Source organism: Rhinoderma darwinii, chromosome 2 (genome assembly GCF_050947455.1).
Source record: "Rhinoderma darwinii isolate aRhiDar2 chromosome 2, aRhiDar2.hap1, whole genome shotgun sequence".
In the NCBI taxonomy this organism is placed as follows: domain Eukaryota; kingdom Metazoa; phylum Chordata; class Amphibia; order Anura; family Rhinodermatidae; genus Rhinoderma; species Rhinoderma darwinii.
Genome location: NC_134688.1, coordinates 424,783,363 through 424,801,958, shown reverse-complemented (window position 1 = coordinate 424,801,958; position 18,596 = coordinate 424,783,363). Strand labels below are relative to the sequence as shown.

Sequence of the window (18,596 nt, the reverse complement as noted above, 5' to 3'; positions counted from 1 at the left end):
AATGACCAGGCTATTTTTTACGTTTTTCCATCGTCGCATTCCAAGAGCTATAACTCTTTTATTTTTGTGTCGACATAGCTGTATAAGGTCTTGTTTTTTGCGGGACAAGTTGTATTTTTTAATAGCACCATTTTGAGGGACATATTATTTATTGATTAACTTTTATTAACTTTTTTTGGGGGGGGGGGGGGGAATAGAAAAAAATCTGAAATTTCGCCACTCTTTTTTGCGTCCTAAATCTACGCCGTTTACCGTGTGGTATAAATAACACAATACTTTTATTCAGCGGGTTGTTACGATTGCAACAATACCAAATTTGTATAGTTTTTGTATGTTTTACTACTTTTACACAGTAAAAACGCTTTTTTTTCAAAATTATTTGTTTTTGCGTCTCCATATTTGAAGAGCCGTAACGTTTTTATTTTTTCGCCGATGCAGTTGTATGAGGGCTTTTTTTTTTGCGGGATGACTTGTAGTTTTTCTTGGTACCATTTTGGAGTAGATGCGACTTTTTGATCACTTTTTAATCACATTTTTTTAAAGTCAGTATTCACAGAAAACAGCAATTTTTCTGTCGTTTTTTATTTCATTTTTTACGGCGTTCACCGTGCGGGTTAAGTAATGTAATAGCTTTATAGTCGGGGTCGTTACGGACGCGGCGATACCAAATATGTGTAACTTTTTTACTTTATTTTGGTTTTTTAATAGTAAAGCAGTTTGTGTGGGGAAAAAGTGGGTTTTTCATTTTTTCTTCACTTTTTTTTAAATTAACTTTATTAAACTTTTTTTTTTTACTTTTTCACTAGTCCCACTAGGGGACTTTAATATGCGATTCTGCGGCATGATCTAGCAGGCATTCGTTGCTGGCAGACCTTTATTAGGCCCCCGGCTGCCATTAGAGACACTGACACTCGGCGATCGCCGGGTGTCGGTGGGAGAGAGGGAGCTCCCTCCCTCTCTCCAAAACCACTCAGATACGGTGCTCGCTATTGCGCACCGCATCTGAGGGGTTAAACGGGTGAGATCGATACTAATACTAATATCGATCTCACCCGGCAGAGCAGGGACGCCCCCAGCCCTCAGCTGCCTCTAGCAGCTGAGAGCAGGGAGATTTGACAGCTCCCGGCTATGTTTACTTATTCCGATGCCGCGACGTAAAAAGTCTATGGCATCGGAATAAGGCCCGTTAGTGACCGACGTAAAAACACGATGGGCCGGTCACTGACGGGTTAAACGGAAAAAAAAAAAAAAAAAAACAACAAAAAAAACAAACAACGTACTGGTTTCAAATGAATGACAGAGCTGTTTGACATTACAGTGTGATCTCCTTCCATCATGTCCAATTCACTCTTGTCATCTGAGGCATCTGGAAGACTATTCACACTACTGCTTTGGCTACTGGCACTAATAGACATGCTTGGGATAGATTGGTTACTACCGATGCTATTTACGGTTCCTGTTCTGCCAACTCCATGTTCTTGCTCCTAAAAAAAAAAAGAGAAAGTTATTGAAACTAAAAATGCTTGGATTCAAAATATTTTCAACGATCCTGGTCTAAACGCACATCCTTCTCATTCAGACTGAAAAAACTATTTTGCTTATCTGTCATTTTACTATCCATTAACGCAATTCAAAGGTTTAAAACCAACCAAGTTGGAAATTATAATTTATGCAGAATATAATTGTCATAAAAACAGTTAGGGGACCTAAAGTGGTTGTCTGAAATTTGGACAAATATAGTCCATATGCCTTATCATGGCATGTGGATGTCAAAGAGGACACAAGACCACCCTTGAATAAGCCAAATCACAGAGCCAGTGGAAGACTCAGAGCAGCCATGCATTACATGGTCGCTCATTTAATGCCATGTGTGCCATATAATACATTTCCACTGCAGGTCAAATGAGCAGCTGCTGGCATATTCTCAAGTGGTAAAAACTAATCACCAGGAACCTGTGGTGACCATCTGATCTGATAACAAGAGGGGTTGCATTATGAAAGAAGGTTATTCAGTTGGGACAACCCCTTTAAAGAGCAAAACAGATTATTAGAACTTATACATAACCTTCTTAAATACAAAGCACCACCATTAAAGTACCATACCTCCTCCTCTTCTTGAGTTTCCACAGCAGGGCCATTATGGGCCTCCTGGAAAAGCAGCTTCTTCATTTTACGGTACTGTAGGTTATCCAGCTCTCTGACTGCATCCTTTGTCCTCTGGATCAGGTCAATTAACACTGTTTCAGGTCGCTCACGCAAGGCAAACATGTGCTGAAATATTATAAGCATATTAAAATTCCTCAAGTAAGGACGGCAAAATGGAACATAAAGCAACAATACACTAAAGGTGAACTCATAAGTCAGTGATTCATCTCAGTTCTGTGCGAATACTACAAGTAACAAAAACAACTGTATTTATAACTTCTCTTTAAGGCTTTCGCCGGGACTTAAATATTAACACTTTCCTTAGGATAGTCCATCAATATTCAAAGCGTTGGAGGTTCGACCTCATGATCAGCACCAATGCAGGAATGTTTGGTGCCTTTAATAGTTTACAGTCACAGCGGCTTGTGACCAAAAAGTGGCTGTAACTGGCACTGCAGCCCGTCCCATTCAAGTAAATAGGATGACCTGCAAAGGGAGGCACAGGTACCTGTATGAATTAGCCTCTGTGCCAGTGTAAACAATTAAAAGGACGCTGTGGCCCCTTCATTGTGCTGATTGGCAGGGTTCCCAGAGGTTGATCCTCCACTGATCAAATACAGATGGCCAGGTAACCAGAGTTGCTAAATTAATAGGTATCAAAACAAAGACTAAGGCCCTGTTCACACAGTTTTTTTTTTGCAGGCAGAAAAATACTGAAGAAGTTTTGAGGCAGATTTTTACCTGACTGCAATTTCTTGCCGGGAATTCCACAGCGTTTTTCACCCCCGGCCATTGAGCGCCACGGGCAAAAGACACAGCGAAAGACGCTTTATCTGCCTCCCATGGATTTCAATTGGAGGTCAGAGGCGGAACCGAGACAAGAAGGAGCATGTCGATTTTTTTTTTTTACCGCGAGCAGCTAGAAAATGGCCATGGAAAAAAACCCGCCCATCCTCGATGTCTTGGTCCTCACCCTCTCCCACCAAAACAAGAACACAAGTCTTAGGCTCAAGTTCACAGAGTTTTTTTCTTACAGAAATTTTCTATAACCAGCTTATTTTTTTTTTTGCCCAATACAATAGTCTGCCAACACTAATACTAAAACAATATAACTCACTAGGTACACCATGATAATAATAAAGTATATGGATGTTTAACCCCTACCCGCTGCAGCCACTTTTGACCCTTCTGACAGAGCCTTATTTTTCAAATCGGACATGTCACTTTATGTGGTAATAACTTTGGAATGCTTTTACCTATCCAAGCGATTCTGAGATTGCTTTCTCGTGACATATTGTACTTTAAGTTAGTGGTAAAATTTGGTCGATACATTCAGTATTTAATTGTGAAAAACACCAAAATTTAGTGAAAAATTGCAAAAATGTGCTTTTTTTCTAAATTTTAATGTATCTGCTTGTAAAACAGATAGTAATACCACACAAAATAGTTGCTAATTAACATCCCCCATATGTCTACTTTATATTGGCATCGTTTAATGAACACCCTTTTATTTTTCTAGGACGTTACAAGGCTTAGAACTTTAGCAGAAATTTCTCAAATTTTTCAAGAAAATGTCAAAAGGCTATTTTTACAGGGGCCAGTTCAGATGTGAAGTGGCTTTGAGGGGCCTATACAATACAAACCCCCATAAGTCACCCCATTTTAAAAACGGCACCCCTCAAGTAAAGTACTCAAAACAGCATATAGAAAGTTTCTTAACCCTTTAGGCATTTCACAAGAATGAAAGCAATGTAGGGGTGAAATTGACAAATTTTTTGCAGAAATTCATATTTAAGAAAAAAACAATCTGTAACACAGAAGGTTTTACCAGGGAAACGCAACTCAATATTTATTGCCCAGGTTCTCCAGTTTTTAGAAATATCCAACATGTGGCCCTAGTGTGGTAATGTACTGAAGCACAGGCCTCAGAAGCAAAAGAGCACCTAGAGGATTTTGGGGCCTTCTTTTTATTAGGCACCATTTCAGGTTTGAAGAGGTCTTGTGAAGCCAAAACAAAGGAAACACCCTAAAAAAAAACCCATTTTGGAAACTTCACCCCACAAGGAATTAATCTCGGTGCGTAGTGAGTATTTTGACCCCACAGGCGTTTCATAGATTTTATTAGAATTTGGATGTGAAAATTAAAAATGTTAATTTTTTTTCCAATAGAATGTAGTTTTAGCTAAAAAGAAAAAAAACAATGTCCACAAGGAATAAAGAAGAAAAAGCCCCTTGATATTTGTAAAGCAACGTCTCTGGAGTACGGAAATACCCCATATGTGGGCATAGACTGCTGTTTGGGCACACGGCAGGGCTCAGAAGAGAAGGAGCGCCATTTTGCTTTTAGAGTATAGATTTTGCTGTATTGGTTTCTTGGCACCATGTCGCGTTTGCAAAGCCCCTGTGGGACCAAAACAGTGGAAACTCCCTAAAAGTGATTCCATTTGGGATACTACACCCCTTGAGGAATTAATCTAGGGGTGTAGGGAGCATTTTGACCCCACAAGTGTTTCATAGATTTTATTAGAATTGGCCAGTGAGAAAAATGTACATTATTTTCCAATAAGATGTAGCGTTAGCTCAAAATGTTTCATTTTCTCAACAAAGAAAACTGGAAAACGCACCCCAACGTTTGCAAAGCAATTTCTGCTGAGTATGGCATATGTGGTCAAACGGCTGTTTGGGCAAACAGCAGGGCTCAGAGGGAAAGGAGCGCCATTTGGCTTTTGGAGTGCATACTTTGCTGGATTAGTTTCTGGTCGCTATCTCACATTTGCAAAGCCCCTGTGGGAACAAAACAGTAGAAACCCCCCAGAAATGACCCCATTTTGGAAACTACATCCCTCAAGGTGATCACCTAAGGGTGTAGTGAGCATGTTAACCCTGCAGGTGTTTTCCAGAAATTAGTGCGCACTCAACGTTTCAGAGTAAAAATGGGATTTTTTCCATAGATATACCAATATATGGTGCCCAGCTTGTGCCACCATAACAAGACAGCTCTCTAATTATTATGCTTTGTTTCCAGATTTTAGAATCACCCTACATGTGGCCCTAATCTTTTTCCTGGACATTCGACCAGGCTCAGAAGTGAAAAAATACCATGAGAAATTGAGGCATAATCTGGCGATTTACAAAGTATTGGTTCACAATAGCAGAAGCTCTGATGTGAAATAATAAAAGAAACCCCTGACAAGTGACCACATTTTGAAAACGACACCCTCAAGGCATTTATTAAGTGGTGTAGTGAGCATTTTCACCACACAGGTCTTTTCCATAAATGATTGCGCTGCGGAAGGTACAAAGTTAAAATTTTTATTTTTCACTAGATATGCAATTTCAGTGGCAAATATGTCGTGCCCAGCTTATGCCATTGGAGACAAACACCCCAAAAATTGTTATATGGCATCGCCATACCCAGGAGATCCCTTTTATGTGGAAGTAAACAGCTGTTTGGGCACACTGAAGGGCTCAGAAGGGGGGAGCGACATTTGGCTTTTGAAGCGTGGATTCTGCTTGGTAGTAGTTTTGTTTGGCATATTACTGGGATTTTAGTTTATAAAGTGGGGGCATATGTAAGCTGGGCAGAGTACCATCAGGAGCATAGTCAGGTGGTATAATAATCCAAAATAAACCAAAATAATCCATAGATATGTGTTATGCTGTGAAGCAATCCATTATACACAGGCCAGTGTCACACTGATAAATGGCGTCCTTACTTATCCCCCTTCTGGTCCACACTCTGTACCTTTACAGTTTGGGGAATTTGGCTGGGTAAGTGTTGTTCTGGTATAATACGGGCACCGTCGCTTCCAGCAGATATGTTTGTGCCCTACCCTTCCTGGTTACCTAATTTTAGGGCCTTGATAAATCCCCACTTGAAACACGAGAAATGTTCCCCTCAGGCCAGCACAACTGCATATTTTTTCTTTCCGGACTTATTGGAGCATTAACTAATTTAATTTTTTTATAGACTTCGTGGTATGAGGGCTGTTTTTTTGCAGGACGAGCTGCAGTTATTATTGGTACCATTTTGGGGTACCTGCGACTTTTGATCACTTTTTATCCTATTTTTAGGTAGGCAAGGTGACCAAAAAACAAAGTCTGGCATAGTTTTTTTTTTTTTAAACAGCGTTTGCCATGCGCTATAAATTATATGTTAAATTTACTCTGCGGGTCAGTACGATTCCGGCGATACCTAATTTATAGCACTTTATGTTTTACAACTTTTTGCACAATAAAATTACTTTGGTATATAGAACGTATAATGTATTTGTGTTTTCGCCATGTTGTGAGAATCATCATTTTTAATCGGCTTCCGTAACGGCAGAGCAGGTGGCCATTGTTAGGCCTCCTGTTGCCATAGCAGCAGTTGGCAGCCCTGTGATCGCAAGCAGGGCTGCCAATATGCTACCAACCGCTAAGATGCAGGAGGGTTACGGGAGGGTGTCAGCTGTAACATACAGCGGACATCCACCGCCAATGACGCCGGCTCAGCTTCTGAGCAAGCGCTATCTTGCTATCGGGTACAGAAGCCTTTTATGCCCCATTAGGCCTCCGGTTGCCATTGCAGCCACCGGCACCACGGCAATTTCGTCGCTGGGGTGGCGATGAGATGCAAACACCTTAAATGCAGCTTTCGCTTTTGACCACTGCATTTAAGGGGTTAATGCAAACTTCAGACCCCACCATTACAGCAGGGTGTCAGCTGTAACATACATCTGACACCCGGGGACGATTATACGGACTCTGCTTCTGAGCCCGTGTTATCCATTTCTTGTTAGAATACGACAAATTGCAGGAAGCACTGGCTTTCCATGACGTATACTTACAACAAATGTTGGGAAGGGGTTAAAGACGTCCTGTAAGCTCTTCTGATAGGTCTGTTTTAGTAAATACTTGTATTCCATATATAAAAACAACAATTGTGGAGCATCTTTTCTTTAGAACTCTAGAGTGACAGGTTCCTCTGTTATTCCTCTTAGAAAAGTATGAATAAATGTACAACTGGGCATTACCAAACTCCTTGTCAAAGTGGTGTGTGTCCGTACACCCCCAGTTGTCAATTTATTGCCAAAATAGAAATGTCAGGAGAGGTGACGGGTTGTGTTTAAGAAAGACAGTACAGTGAATTTGTATATGCTAACACAGGAACAGAACATTTGGACTGTATTTAGCGAGTGCCAATATTCTCTAAAAAATTATTATAAAAAGTGAGCACTGACCTTAAGCAGCTCATCTGATGTTGGTCGGTCTTGAGGGATTTTCTGAAGACATGAATCTACAAAGTTTCGAAAGTAGTCAGACCTGCAGCAAGAGTGAGAAATCACATTGTCATAGATGCAGTTTCCTTCTTAGTGAATTCTAAATCTTGGCACGAATTGGATTCTCAAAATACCATTGTAAACCATGGTTGCCAGCTTAAAGGAATAGCACTGAGAAAGATGAAGAAAACTAGAGAACTGCCATATGTGTTACATTAATTGTAAACTAAAAACGGTGTGAGCTCTTCTATATTGTGTGTTATACAAAGGCCTGTCACGAGCACTGGTGGAAAAGGTGCTAGATCAGAGAATATGTAGTGGAGACTACACTCTACTGAGCAGAGATAACAGAGAGGCGAGTCATTGGGGTGGGGTGTAGGTAAACTCCGTTTAGGAGTATGGAATTTTCCTTTAATGCAATATTTGATGACAGCATGATTGCCTTCTGCTCCAAAAATGATGTAAAAATCCCAGTTAGATGGGTGTACTACTGTCAGATTAGGACTAGTCATAACTCTTCTTCAAAGCTATGTCTAATTGTGATATTTAATCTATGCAGAGTAATGCACTCTATGCTTTTGACAAAAAGAAAACCACTTCATACAGTGTAGTCCTAAGACATGCAGCATTTGTCTGTACTGGAGTCAGCGGGCATTTGGTGTATGTATATATATATATATATATATATATACAGTTCAGTGGAGACTTTATCACTGAGCATTAGTTACTGGGTGGTGACCACTGTCAGGACCAAGTAAAATAAAATGGCACGAATGTTCTTTGATGGAGGTTGTATAAAACGTAGCACATGTTCAACCTAATTCTGGATCCTGCTAGATCCCAAAAATGAACTATGCAGTTTATAGAATAGCAGAAAACTAAGACAGGAGCCGGATATATGAACTTGGTTTATAGAAGAGCTGACAACTTCAATGTCACGTGACATATCTATTCGTAATATATGACCAGTGACACTTTACTTACAAATATTGCAAATAACTGCTTTGAAACAAAAGCCATTGTGATCACTTGTAAAGTAGCCAATGCCATTGATCAGCATATAACATTATGACGGTCATGTGTAATACTCACCATTCACTAGACTGAAGTGTGGGAGAGTCATTCTGCGCTATGTGGTATAAGGCACTCATTGCATTCATGTTAAACAAAGGAGGTTTCCTTTCAGCTGTGAAGAACAAACATCAACTGATAAATCCTAAAAACCCTATTACCAGTCTTCATAAAAATTAGAATTATTGCCTTTATTTTTTCTTTGAAAAACCGTGTGAGGGAAAAGTCAGACTTATAACTGTGTCATGACATGTGATCGCTCTTATGAGTAAATGGTAATCATAGGGCAATCTAAAGACAAAATGTCTAACTAAAGGTCTCATGTCTATGACCAACCTTAGCTTCCCTAGGAGATCAGCGGCATTCAAAGTGTCTGGGAGCTGCTCATCTCTCTCCCAATTAAAAAATAATAATATTGCCATCACTGAACATTATGTGCATGGCCAGCTATACCATTAGGGCGTTATCCAGTGTGTTCGCAGTGCCCATTTGGCGCATACAACGGCACAGCTCACAGTGCATGTGCCGACCATAACCATAAACCCCATTCACCCAATGGATGCCAAACGGTGGCATCCATCATGCTGTATACGTCGGTAGCTTATATTTCTCTGTATGAAATAGCATAGTCGACAGTGCTATTCCATACACAGTAAAAAAAATAAAAATGTATACCTATAGGCGACGTATACCACTGTATGTCTATGGATGTGAAGATGATTGATGTCCAGAAATTGTCTGAGGTTCTTAGTTAAAACAAAAGTAAACATACAAAGCAAGGCCACTTACAGATACAGGAGCAGGTTAAAACAGCACTTCCCAGCAGTTGGAATACGATCATCGTAACTAATAGGCTGTAGGCCAGCAAGGCGCATTACACACAACCGTGCGACCGCCACGCTTATAGAAGGCCTTATCTGTGCGCAATGTTTATACTAAGCAACCACCCCCCTCATGAAGTAGGCGTGTTAGTGGCTGTTTTATCAGTAACTGCACCTGTGCAATCTCCCTCTATATAGCAATTGCGTCCTGTCTGCATCCTGCTGGGAAGTGCTGTTTTAAACTGCTCCTGTATCAGTAAGTGGCCTTGCTTTGTGTGTTTTTGATTAAGTTTATGTTCCTTAAAGAGGCTCTGTCCCCGCATTGTAAGTGGCCTATCTTCTACATAATGATATCGGGCTGTAATTTTTGACGGAGTTATGACCTATTTTACCTTTATGCTAATGAGTTTCTTAATGGACAAGTGGGCGTGTTTTACTTTTTGACCAAGTGGGCATTGTGGAGAGAAGTGTATGACGCTGACCAATCAGTGTCATACACTTCTCCCCATTCGTTTACACAGCACATAGTGATCTAGCTAGATCACGATGTGCAGAGACACACACACACACAAACACTAACGTTACTGCAGTGTCCTGACAGCGAATATACATTACCTCCAGCCAGGCCGCGATGTCTATTCACAATCCTGACACTTCGCTAACATTTGTGTGAGATTTACAGCAAGGCAAGCGTAATCTCGCGAGATTACGCTGTAAACTGTCATTTAAAACGAGATTACGCTCGTTACGGCGTAAAAAATTATCGTTTTTCGAAATAAAAAACACTGCTGTAATCTACATTACAGCGCCGATCACATTATGTAGAATATAGGCCACTTATAATGTGGTGACAGAGCCTCTTTAAGGGCCTTTTACACTTGCTGACACTCGGCCGGTGCAGCGAGCGTCGATCAACAAGACATCGTTGATCGGCTTGTTCCTGTCACACGGAGCTATGTATGGGGACGAGCGGTCGTTACTTCGATCGCTTGTCCCCATACGTTATTGTCATGTCGGCAGCGCGTCTCCCTGTTTACTCAGGAGATGTTCTGCTGACAACGATAATATTTTACTTTTTTTTTGAATGATACGATCAGTAGATGAACAAGCGTTTGCTCGTTCATCTGCTGATCGTTCCCCTTTTTACACAGGGCAATTATCGGCAACGAGCATTCTATGATCACTTGTCTGCCTGATAATTGGCCAGAGAAAAAACCCCTTTACCTGGTGTGACGATTTTAAAACAAAGTAGAAAAAAAACAAACAGGTAGCCACTTACTCACTTTGTACTAGAAAAATAGTTCCTAATATGATGCAATAAACTTCGTTGTTTTTAACTACCGTGTTTCCCCGATAGTAAGACACCCAGGGGGGTCGGCTAATATAAGCCGTACCCCGAAAGTAAGACATATGTCTTACTTTCGGGGAAACACGGGGGTATTGCCGCCTCCTGCCCACTTCCGCGCCGCCCCCCTCTCCATACGTCTCCATCAGCGGCAGGAGCACGGCTGTTATACACAGCCTGGCTCCTGCTGCAACTGCTGGAATCGAAGCGCGCGCCGATTCCGGCAGTTTAACCCATTAAATGCCGCTGTCAATAGTGACAGCGGCATTTAATGTGTTTGACAGAGGGGGGAGCTCCCTCTGTCATCCGATCGGCGCCCCCGCAAACAAATCGCGGGTCGCCGTCGGGTTTCCATGACAGCCGGGGGTCTAACAAAGACCCCCAGGTCTGCCTTCAGCATCTGCCTGTTAGGCGATGCCGGAGGCATGACCTAATAGGTTGCCTGTCAGTTTTACACTGACAGGCAATAATGCTTCGGTATACTAAGTATACCAAAGCATTATATATGCGATCGGCACATCGCATAGTGAAGTCCCCTGGTGGGACTAAAAAAAAAAAAGTAAAACAGTTAAATAAAGTTTGTGAAAAAAAAATAAATAATAATTCGACAATTTTTTTCCAATATAAGACATACCCCGAAAGTAAGACATAGTGGGGCTTTTGGGGATAAAAAGAAAGTAAGACACTGTCTTACTTTCGGGGAAACACGGTAAGAACCTCAGAGGAGTGCTGAACATCAATCATCTTCACTGCCTTAGCTCTCTGACCCGTAGCTGACAGAGTTTCTTTCCCTCTGCAGCGTCTTTACATGTGGATCGTAACTTACACCGATATTGTGGGGAGCTGAATCAACCTCTTTTGTATTGCTTGGACACTATGCCTATACCGAAGCATACATTAGAGGCTTGCACTGTTGGTATACATCGGGATTCTCCCGTTGTATATCTCCTGCGGACAATGCAAACGCAGTGTGAATAAGCTCTTATAGAGCAGAATGATCTTGGCACAAGGCAAATGCTACTTTACCAACAAATACATTAGAAGTACTATGTAAATATGCAATTAAAATTCAACAATGCAGGTTTATAAAGCATACCGATGTTTAAAGCAATACTAACACTTCAATTAAGATAGGCTGAACTCCACCTAATAATTGACATTTTTAGCAGGTTGCAATATGGCTTTACCTAATTCAATACAAGTGATCCCAAGAGACCAGACGTCTACTTTCCCATCGTACTGTCCTTCATCCATGGCTAAGATTACTTCTGGGGCCATCCTAAAAATAGAAAAAAAAACAAAGAACACCACAAGATTATAGTTTTAATAAAATTTCAAAAGAGCCAAGTTAGCACAGGCAAATTGCAGAAAATGGTGCATGCTACATAATAGTGGTGCAACTCATGACATACTAGACACAGTGATACTACTGACTGGCTTTCAAACCTGTACACTAGTATGATGTGCCAAAAGAGGGCACCAATTAAGTTGTTTCGCCATGCCCTTTTGATGCATTTTTTTTTTCTTCAAATCTGATGCAAATTTAGCTATTCTTTCATAAATATATATCGGTAGTAAAGAGCAGACTCTAAAATGCTGCAGCAGTATCATTCTACCAAATGTAACACAAAATCGAATAAATCCATAAGATTATATTGGCATATAAACAAGTGACACACCCACACACACCACCCCCCCCCCCCCCCCCCCACACACACACACACACACCACACACCACACACGCACACACGTTAATGACTAGAATTGTCATTTATCCACTGAAATGTATGTTGGCCCTGAAATTTCAGACATTTGTGATTCTAACTTTGCAATTTCTATAGCAACCCAAAGTCTTCTTGAAGCAAAAGGCACCTCCTAAGGGTTGTTGCATTTTAGTAGGATAAAGCTATTACACAAGTTTCATCAATCCCTTACCAATATGGTGTCCCAACAAATGAATTGGCAGGAGAGGCTATTGATGCAGACCCAAAGTCCGCAAGTTTCACCTGGCCTGGCTCTGTGAGGAGGATATTGCCTGCCTTTATATCTCTATGGAAAACAAAATGTTACATAGTGAAAAAAATGTCAAAGTAACCAATCGTCCAAAATTATTTTCACGTCATGTTTCACCACCAGGTAATTTGCTAGAATTAAGCTTTAAGACTATGTACACCTTTGAAATACATATATATTTTTTAAATAAAAATGTCTATAATTTTGTTTTGTGCAGCTTTCTAAATACTTTTTATTAAAAAATAATTTTTATGATACAGCGGCTTTGTATCCTGTATACGGAGTAGCTGTATCTAGCGCTGAAATCTGTATCTGTCAGGTCAGCGGCACTGACGGGTTCAGTGTTAATAATTTTTAATAAAAAGTATTTAGAAAGTTGCACCAAACACACTAATGATATTTATTAAGGATATAGAGAATGGGATTAATAGCATTATTTCTATTATTGAAGATGACACCAAGCTATGTAGAATTGTTCAGTCTATGGAAGATGTTCGTGAATCGCATTCTATTTATTGTTGGATTAGTATATAATTTCAGTGTCATCCGTATAAAACCCACCCCATGACCAGACATTGGCTACCTGGCATTTGGGGCAAATTGAAGACATATAAACAAACTTATAAAAGTGAAAGAAGCTGTAGTCAAGCAAACATTTTTTTAGATTGCATACGGGCCTGTTCACGTCACCGTTCGCTTTCCGTTCCGGGGTTCCGTCGGGTGAACCCCGCAACTGAAAGTGAACGTGAAACAACAGCTTCCGTTTCATTCACAATTGATCTCAATGGTAATGGAAACATCGCTAATGGTTTCAGTTCGTCACCATTCCGGCTGGTTTCCGGTTTTCCGACGGAATCAATAGCATAGTCGACTCCGCTATTGATTCCGTCGGAAAACCGCAAACCAGCCGGAATGGTGACGAATGGAAACCATTAGCGATGTTTCCATCACCATTGAGATCAATGGTGACTGAAACGGAAGCTGTGCTGTCAGTTTCACTTTCCGTTGCGGGGTTCACCCGACAGAACCCTCCTACGGAACCCCGGAACGGAAATGAACGGTGATGTGAACAGGCCCTACCTCCTTTTTGCAATCTGAAAGTTTTTACATTATTTGAACTGTGGCTATTTGTGAACATTTATATATATATATATATATATATATATATATATATATATATATATATACACACACACACACAAACAAAATATAAAAGCCTCCTTCGTGTACATTACAAACGTGAAACTCTTAAGATATTACTACTATGACGAGAAATTATCACTTTATGCTACAGGCCCAAAGCCTGAGGCTGCATTACTGAGAGATTCAGATGACAACCTGCCCTTTTCTGACTCTTATCAGATGCATTGCTGTCAGAGACACTTTGAGTGGCTCCAAACTCCAAAATACAACAATATCAATATTCTTCTTGACCTTAATAGTGAGAGTTTCATGTGAATAGTAGAAAGCTTCAGAAAGAATAATTTCTGAGGCAAAACATTGCAGTGGAAACACTTGAAGAATAAAGTCTGAACATTGCTTTTGAAGTGCTGCGGCTTTTCCTGTAGCCTACGCTTTTACTAAAGCAGACTCCGCTTTTCAGTACTTTCAAAACAGTATCCCAACGTAAACGATGACAAACAGACCAAACGGATGCTATTTTGGTCTACGTTTGACCCATTATGTATACGCCGAGCTATACGTTTCAATACTTTAGGGTTTAAAAACATATACACCCGGCGGATAGCACAAACGCGATATGAATGGGGCCTAACAAGGATATTTCTGTGTTCTACAATAATATGCATAATACAGAATATTTGCAAAAGAATCAAAAGTACAATAATTCTAGGGGAGGAATAGACATTTAATTTTATAACTCACGTAAACTGTAATTGAGGAAAGTTTTTGTATTTTTTTTCTGTACTAATGGCAATGTTACCATGACTTGGAATTAATTATGCACTTACCTATGGATTAAATTATGAGAATGCAAATAAGCTAATCCCTGCAGTGCCCCATGCGTAATTGCTGCAATTTCATTTTCTTGTAACGGCTTTTTGTGTACTGAAAAACAAAAAGATAAGGGTCAACCACAAAACATAAAGGCGTGTAGTCAACCCTCAGCAGCAAAATGTTAAGCTGCGCTGGGGAAAAAGGGGAATTTAGTGACCTGTAACAATTCATTTTAATCAATAATACTGTATGGACACATCATTCAACCCACATGTAACGCACTGACCCAGAGGTCATACAGCATCAAAAGACACTTTGCAATGGTTAAAGCCCTTTTTGACTGACATATGAGAAAACAGTTGAGTAATACAATTCAATGTGAAAAATAGGGCCAGCAAAAATTTGGAGAACATGTCTGTAGGCAAAGTCAAGTAAAATATGCTATTCCATAACGCAGGCAGTTCTGCACACACAACACCACTTCCCGGAGGAGAGATCCAGGGCCTGCTCTGCCGCAAGTGCACCACAAGCCTCGCACTTGCTGTAGGGAGACCGTATCAGGACATTGAGGGAAAATGTTTGAATTCTGTTCTAAATTTGGAAAGCATTAGACTAGACCAGACAGCAGAAACCGCACCAAATTCATCACAATGGCCCACACTGTATAATAAATTTGGAACATCTTGCAAAAGATGTTAGACACTTTTTTCTTAGGCTACCTCTTGACTGACATACCGTAATTTTCAGACTATAAGACGCAGTTTTTAGCAAGAATAAATCTTGCAAAAAAGTCGGGCCCCCTGACCGCTTCTTACTTAACTGCCGGCACATCATGGAACGGGGAGGGGATGATGTTTGAAGCGGAGCGGGCTCACGCGCTGAGCCCGCTCCATACACTGCAGGTGTTAGCTGTGTTTTACAGCTGACACGCTGCTCTAACGACCAGGAGCAGCAATGGCGCGGTTCCTGGCAGTTTAACTAGTTAAATGCCACATTCAATAGCGACCGCGCCATTTATAAGGGTATTCCCATGAAGGACATTTATAACATATCCACAGGATAGGTCATAAATGTTAGATAGATTCAGGTCCCACCTCTGGGACCCGCACCTATCTCTAGAACGAACCCCGTTCTAGCTCCGCAGTCTCCCGGCCACTTCCTGGTTAGGTGGACGGGAGTTACGGAAACAGCCGTAGCATCACGAGATACGTTGTTTCCGGAACTTGGCAGCTACGACAACTGCGTACATGGTTTAGTTACGGAAACAAAGTAAATCGTTGAGCCACGCTGATTCCGTAACTCCCATAGAACTGAATAATAGTTACGGAAACAGAGTAGCATGCTACGCTGCTTCTGTAACTGCCATTCACTACTATGTGAGTTACGGAAACAACATAGTTCAGCGAGTTACGCTGTTCCCGTAACTCATCCATGTATTGCAGTGTATTGTACCAGCGATCTCATGAACGCTGGTTCAAGTCCCCTAGTGGAACTAATAAAATGTGTAAAAAAATAATTTGATACATTTTCAGGACTGTAAAAGAATATTAATTAAAAAAAAACATTTTCCCATCTTTCCCCAAGTACAAAAAATAATAAATTGGTACCGACACGTCCATAAAAGTCCGACCTATTACAATATAGCATTATTTGAGTCGCACGGTGAACAGCGTAAAAACAAAAAATGTAGAACCCTAGAATTGTTGTTTTTTGGCCACCATAGAGCTAAAAATAATGAAATAAAAAGTGATAAAAAAATCGTATGTACCAATAAATGGTGCTAATAAAAAGTACAGCTCGTGCCGCAAAAAATAAGCCCTCACATCACTCAAACGATGACAAAATCTAAAAGTTATGGCTCTCAGAATGTGGTGAAGCCGAACAAAGTTTTTTTTTAACCAATAGCTTTTTCTTTGTAAAAGTAGCAAAATATGATTTTTTTTCCCTACTTTCTGTTGCCTAAAACATGGGTGTGTCTTATAGTCCGAAAAATACGGTACTTTACATCAATATTTTGTGTCCAGAAAATAGAATACGCTGTCTATACATGGCGCATTTTAAAATCCCTCCTAGCCATGCCAATTTTTCTAGAGACTTTTAAAAACCACCAAGGCACAAAAAGTATCTAAAACACAATGAATTTGGCGCACAGCATTTACGCCACTTTTTTGGAGCCATTTGTTGCAGAAATTTTCGCACGTTTTACTTCGTTAAACTTCCCCAATAGTGTATATTTAAGAGTTCTACCTTATCCCAATCGCTATCCAAAGAAAATCACGTTCATGAAAGTGTAATTGCATGACCCCCCTTTAAAGACCTCTTTACAATCCATGATCAAGAATTACCTTCTAACAAGTCTGATGCAGATCCTAAACAATATTCCATGACCAGCTGGAGAGAAAAACAAAACATAACATATATATATATATCAAATGTATGATGAAAATCCATTTTATTGTAATCTACTGCACAGAAATAATATATTTTCTTCTGATTAATTAAACTTCTACTTAAACGTCAAAAATAGAGGTTAGTTAATATGAAGATGTTAAGGAAAGGGTCTAGAGCAGCTCAGTCAGCATTGTTAGTATTAGACCTACATCCAAGTCCAGAAACGGTCTTCATTATTTCAACTAAAATCACTAAGAATTATGATTATACCTAACAAAAAAGATATATCAAGATAGGCCATAAGACATAACTACCACAGCAGCTGCTACAGGGCATGCGGACCCGGGGTGAACCACATTCAATCGTATCTGCATTCTTAGGAGCAAGATGGCATGTAATACAATGGTGGATTACTCGCGAAGCCCCAACGTCGGCACAGGTTGGTGTGATGCAGTGATGTCATCACAGAATGCCCGAGTCGAGCCACCCAATGAACAGGCCGGATGAGCTGCTCCGTTCATTGTGGGAATGGGGCTAGAGGAGTATTACTTTTATCATTTTATGGGGCACTATTTCTGAGTGAGGAGGCAATAAGGGGGCTACATCCCTGTGTGTAGGTCATTATTGTGCAAACGCATTATTGTGCCATACAAAGAGGGAACTATGGAAGTGTGTAGGACACGAAGGTTGCACTACTACTGTGTGGGGCACTGAGGGAACACTATTTCATAGTGTGGCACTATCTGTATGTCATTATTATTTTTAGGGGAACTATCAGTTTATCACTATTCTTGCAGCACTAATACACGGTTAAAAGTGGTAGCAGGATGGGAAGATTCTGCAGAGGACTAGAATGTGCTGAAAAAGCGAAGGTAGCAAACTGCAGAAACTGTGTCCAGGACAAGTCGTTATGGTGGTCTGGGTCAGATGGAGAGAAAAAGAAAAGTGAATGAGATTAGGGAAGACTTCACCTGTGAGTCACAGCATGATTATACTCTGCAGAGTGCCAGTGTAGAACAGGTATGTGACCACTTTATTGGTTGTATTGGTCTTTGTGGTAGACATATGTGATCATGTTATGGAGGTATTATTTGGTCCTTGTATAGTTGTATTAGTTGGTAAGTGTATGACTAGCTCGAGGAGGAGGGGTGGTCTTCCTAAAAGTCTGATTTGGGGCCCAGCCTTTTTCTAGTTACGACCCTGCCATAAAACATTGATTGGTGCAGGCCCAACTGCGGGGACCCCCATCAATCCTGAGAACAGGATGGTTTTAGTCCTATTCACAAGGGGATAGGAGGTCATGCATGCATTATCTCTACCTACGGAAATAAATGAGATTAATAGACCATCAAATACTTTCATTAGTGGTGTCTAACTCCCAATTATTTAAATGAGAAGTGAATACTAATTAAACGGTTAAAATTCCAAAGCAAGTCCTGCTGCTCTTCTGACAGGTCTATAGTAAATACTTGTATTTTGCACTGACACATTTGCTATTCCTCCTGGAAATATATGAATAAATGAACAACTGGGTGTTACCATTCACCTAGTCAATAGGGTGTGTCCCTACAAAGTCTGATACCGTCAGCACTG

The 18,596-nt window shown here is 40.5% G+C and overlaps 1 protein-coding gene across 2 annotated transcripts in view; it reads right to left on the bottom strand.

Moving 5' to 3' along the window:
* The window catches only part of TAOK1 (TAO kinase 1), a 106,116-nt gene that overhangs the window by 22,049 nt on the left and 65,471 nt on the right, over positions 1-18,596 (bottom strand). For both annotated transcript variants that reach the window (XM_075854307.1, XM_075854308.1), the window contains exons 6-13: positions 16,958-17,003; positions 14,627-14,723; positions 12,579-12,692; positions 11,831-11,922; positions 8,499-8,592; positions 7,368-7,449; positions 2,104-2,271; positions 1,281-1,484 (exon numbers count right to left, since the gene is read on the bottom strand). In XM_075854307.1, coding sequence (XP_075710422.1) covers positions 1,281-1,484; positions 2,104-2,271; positions 7,368-7,449; positions 8,499-8,592; positions 11,831-11,922; positions 12,579-12,692; positions 14,627-14,723; positions 16,958-17,003 — 897 coding nt within the window. The remainder of the gene's footprint in view (positions 1-1,280; positions 1,485-2,103; positions 2,272-7,367; positions 7,450-8,498; positions 8,593-11,830; positions 11,923-12,578; positions 12,693-14,626; positions 14,724-16,957; positions 17,004-18,596) is intronic.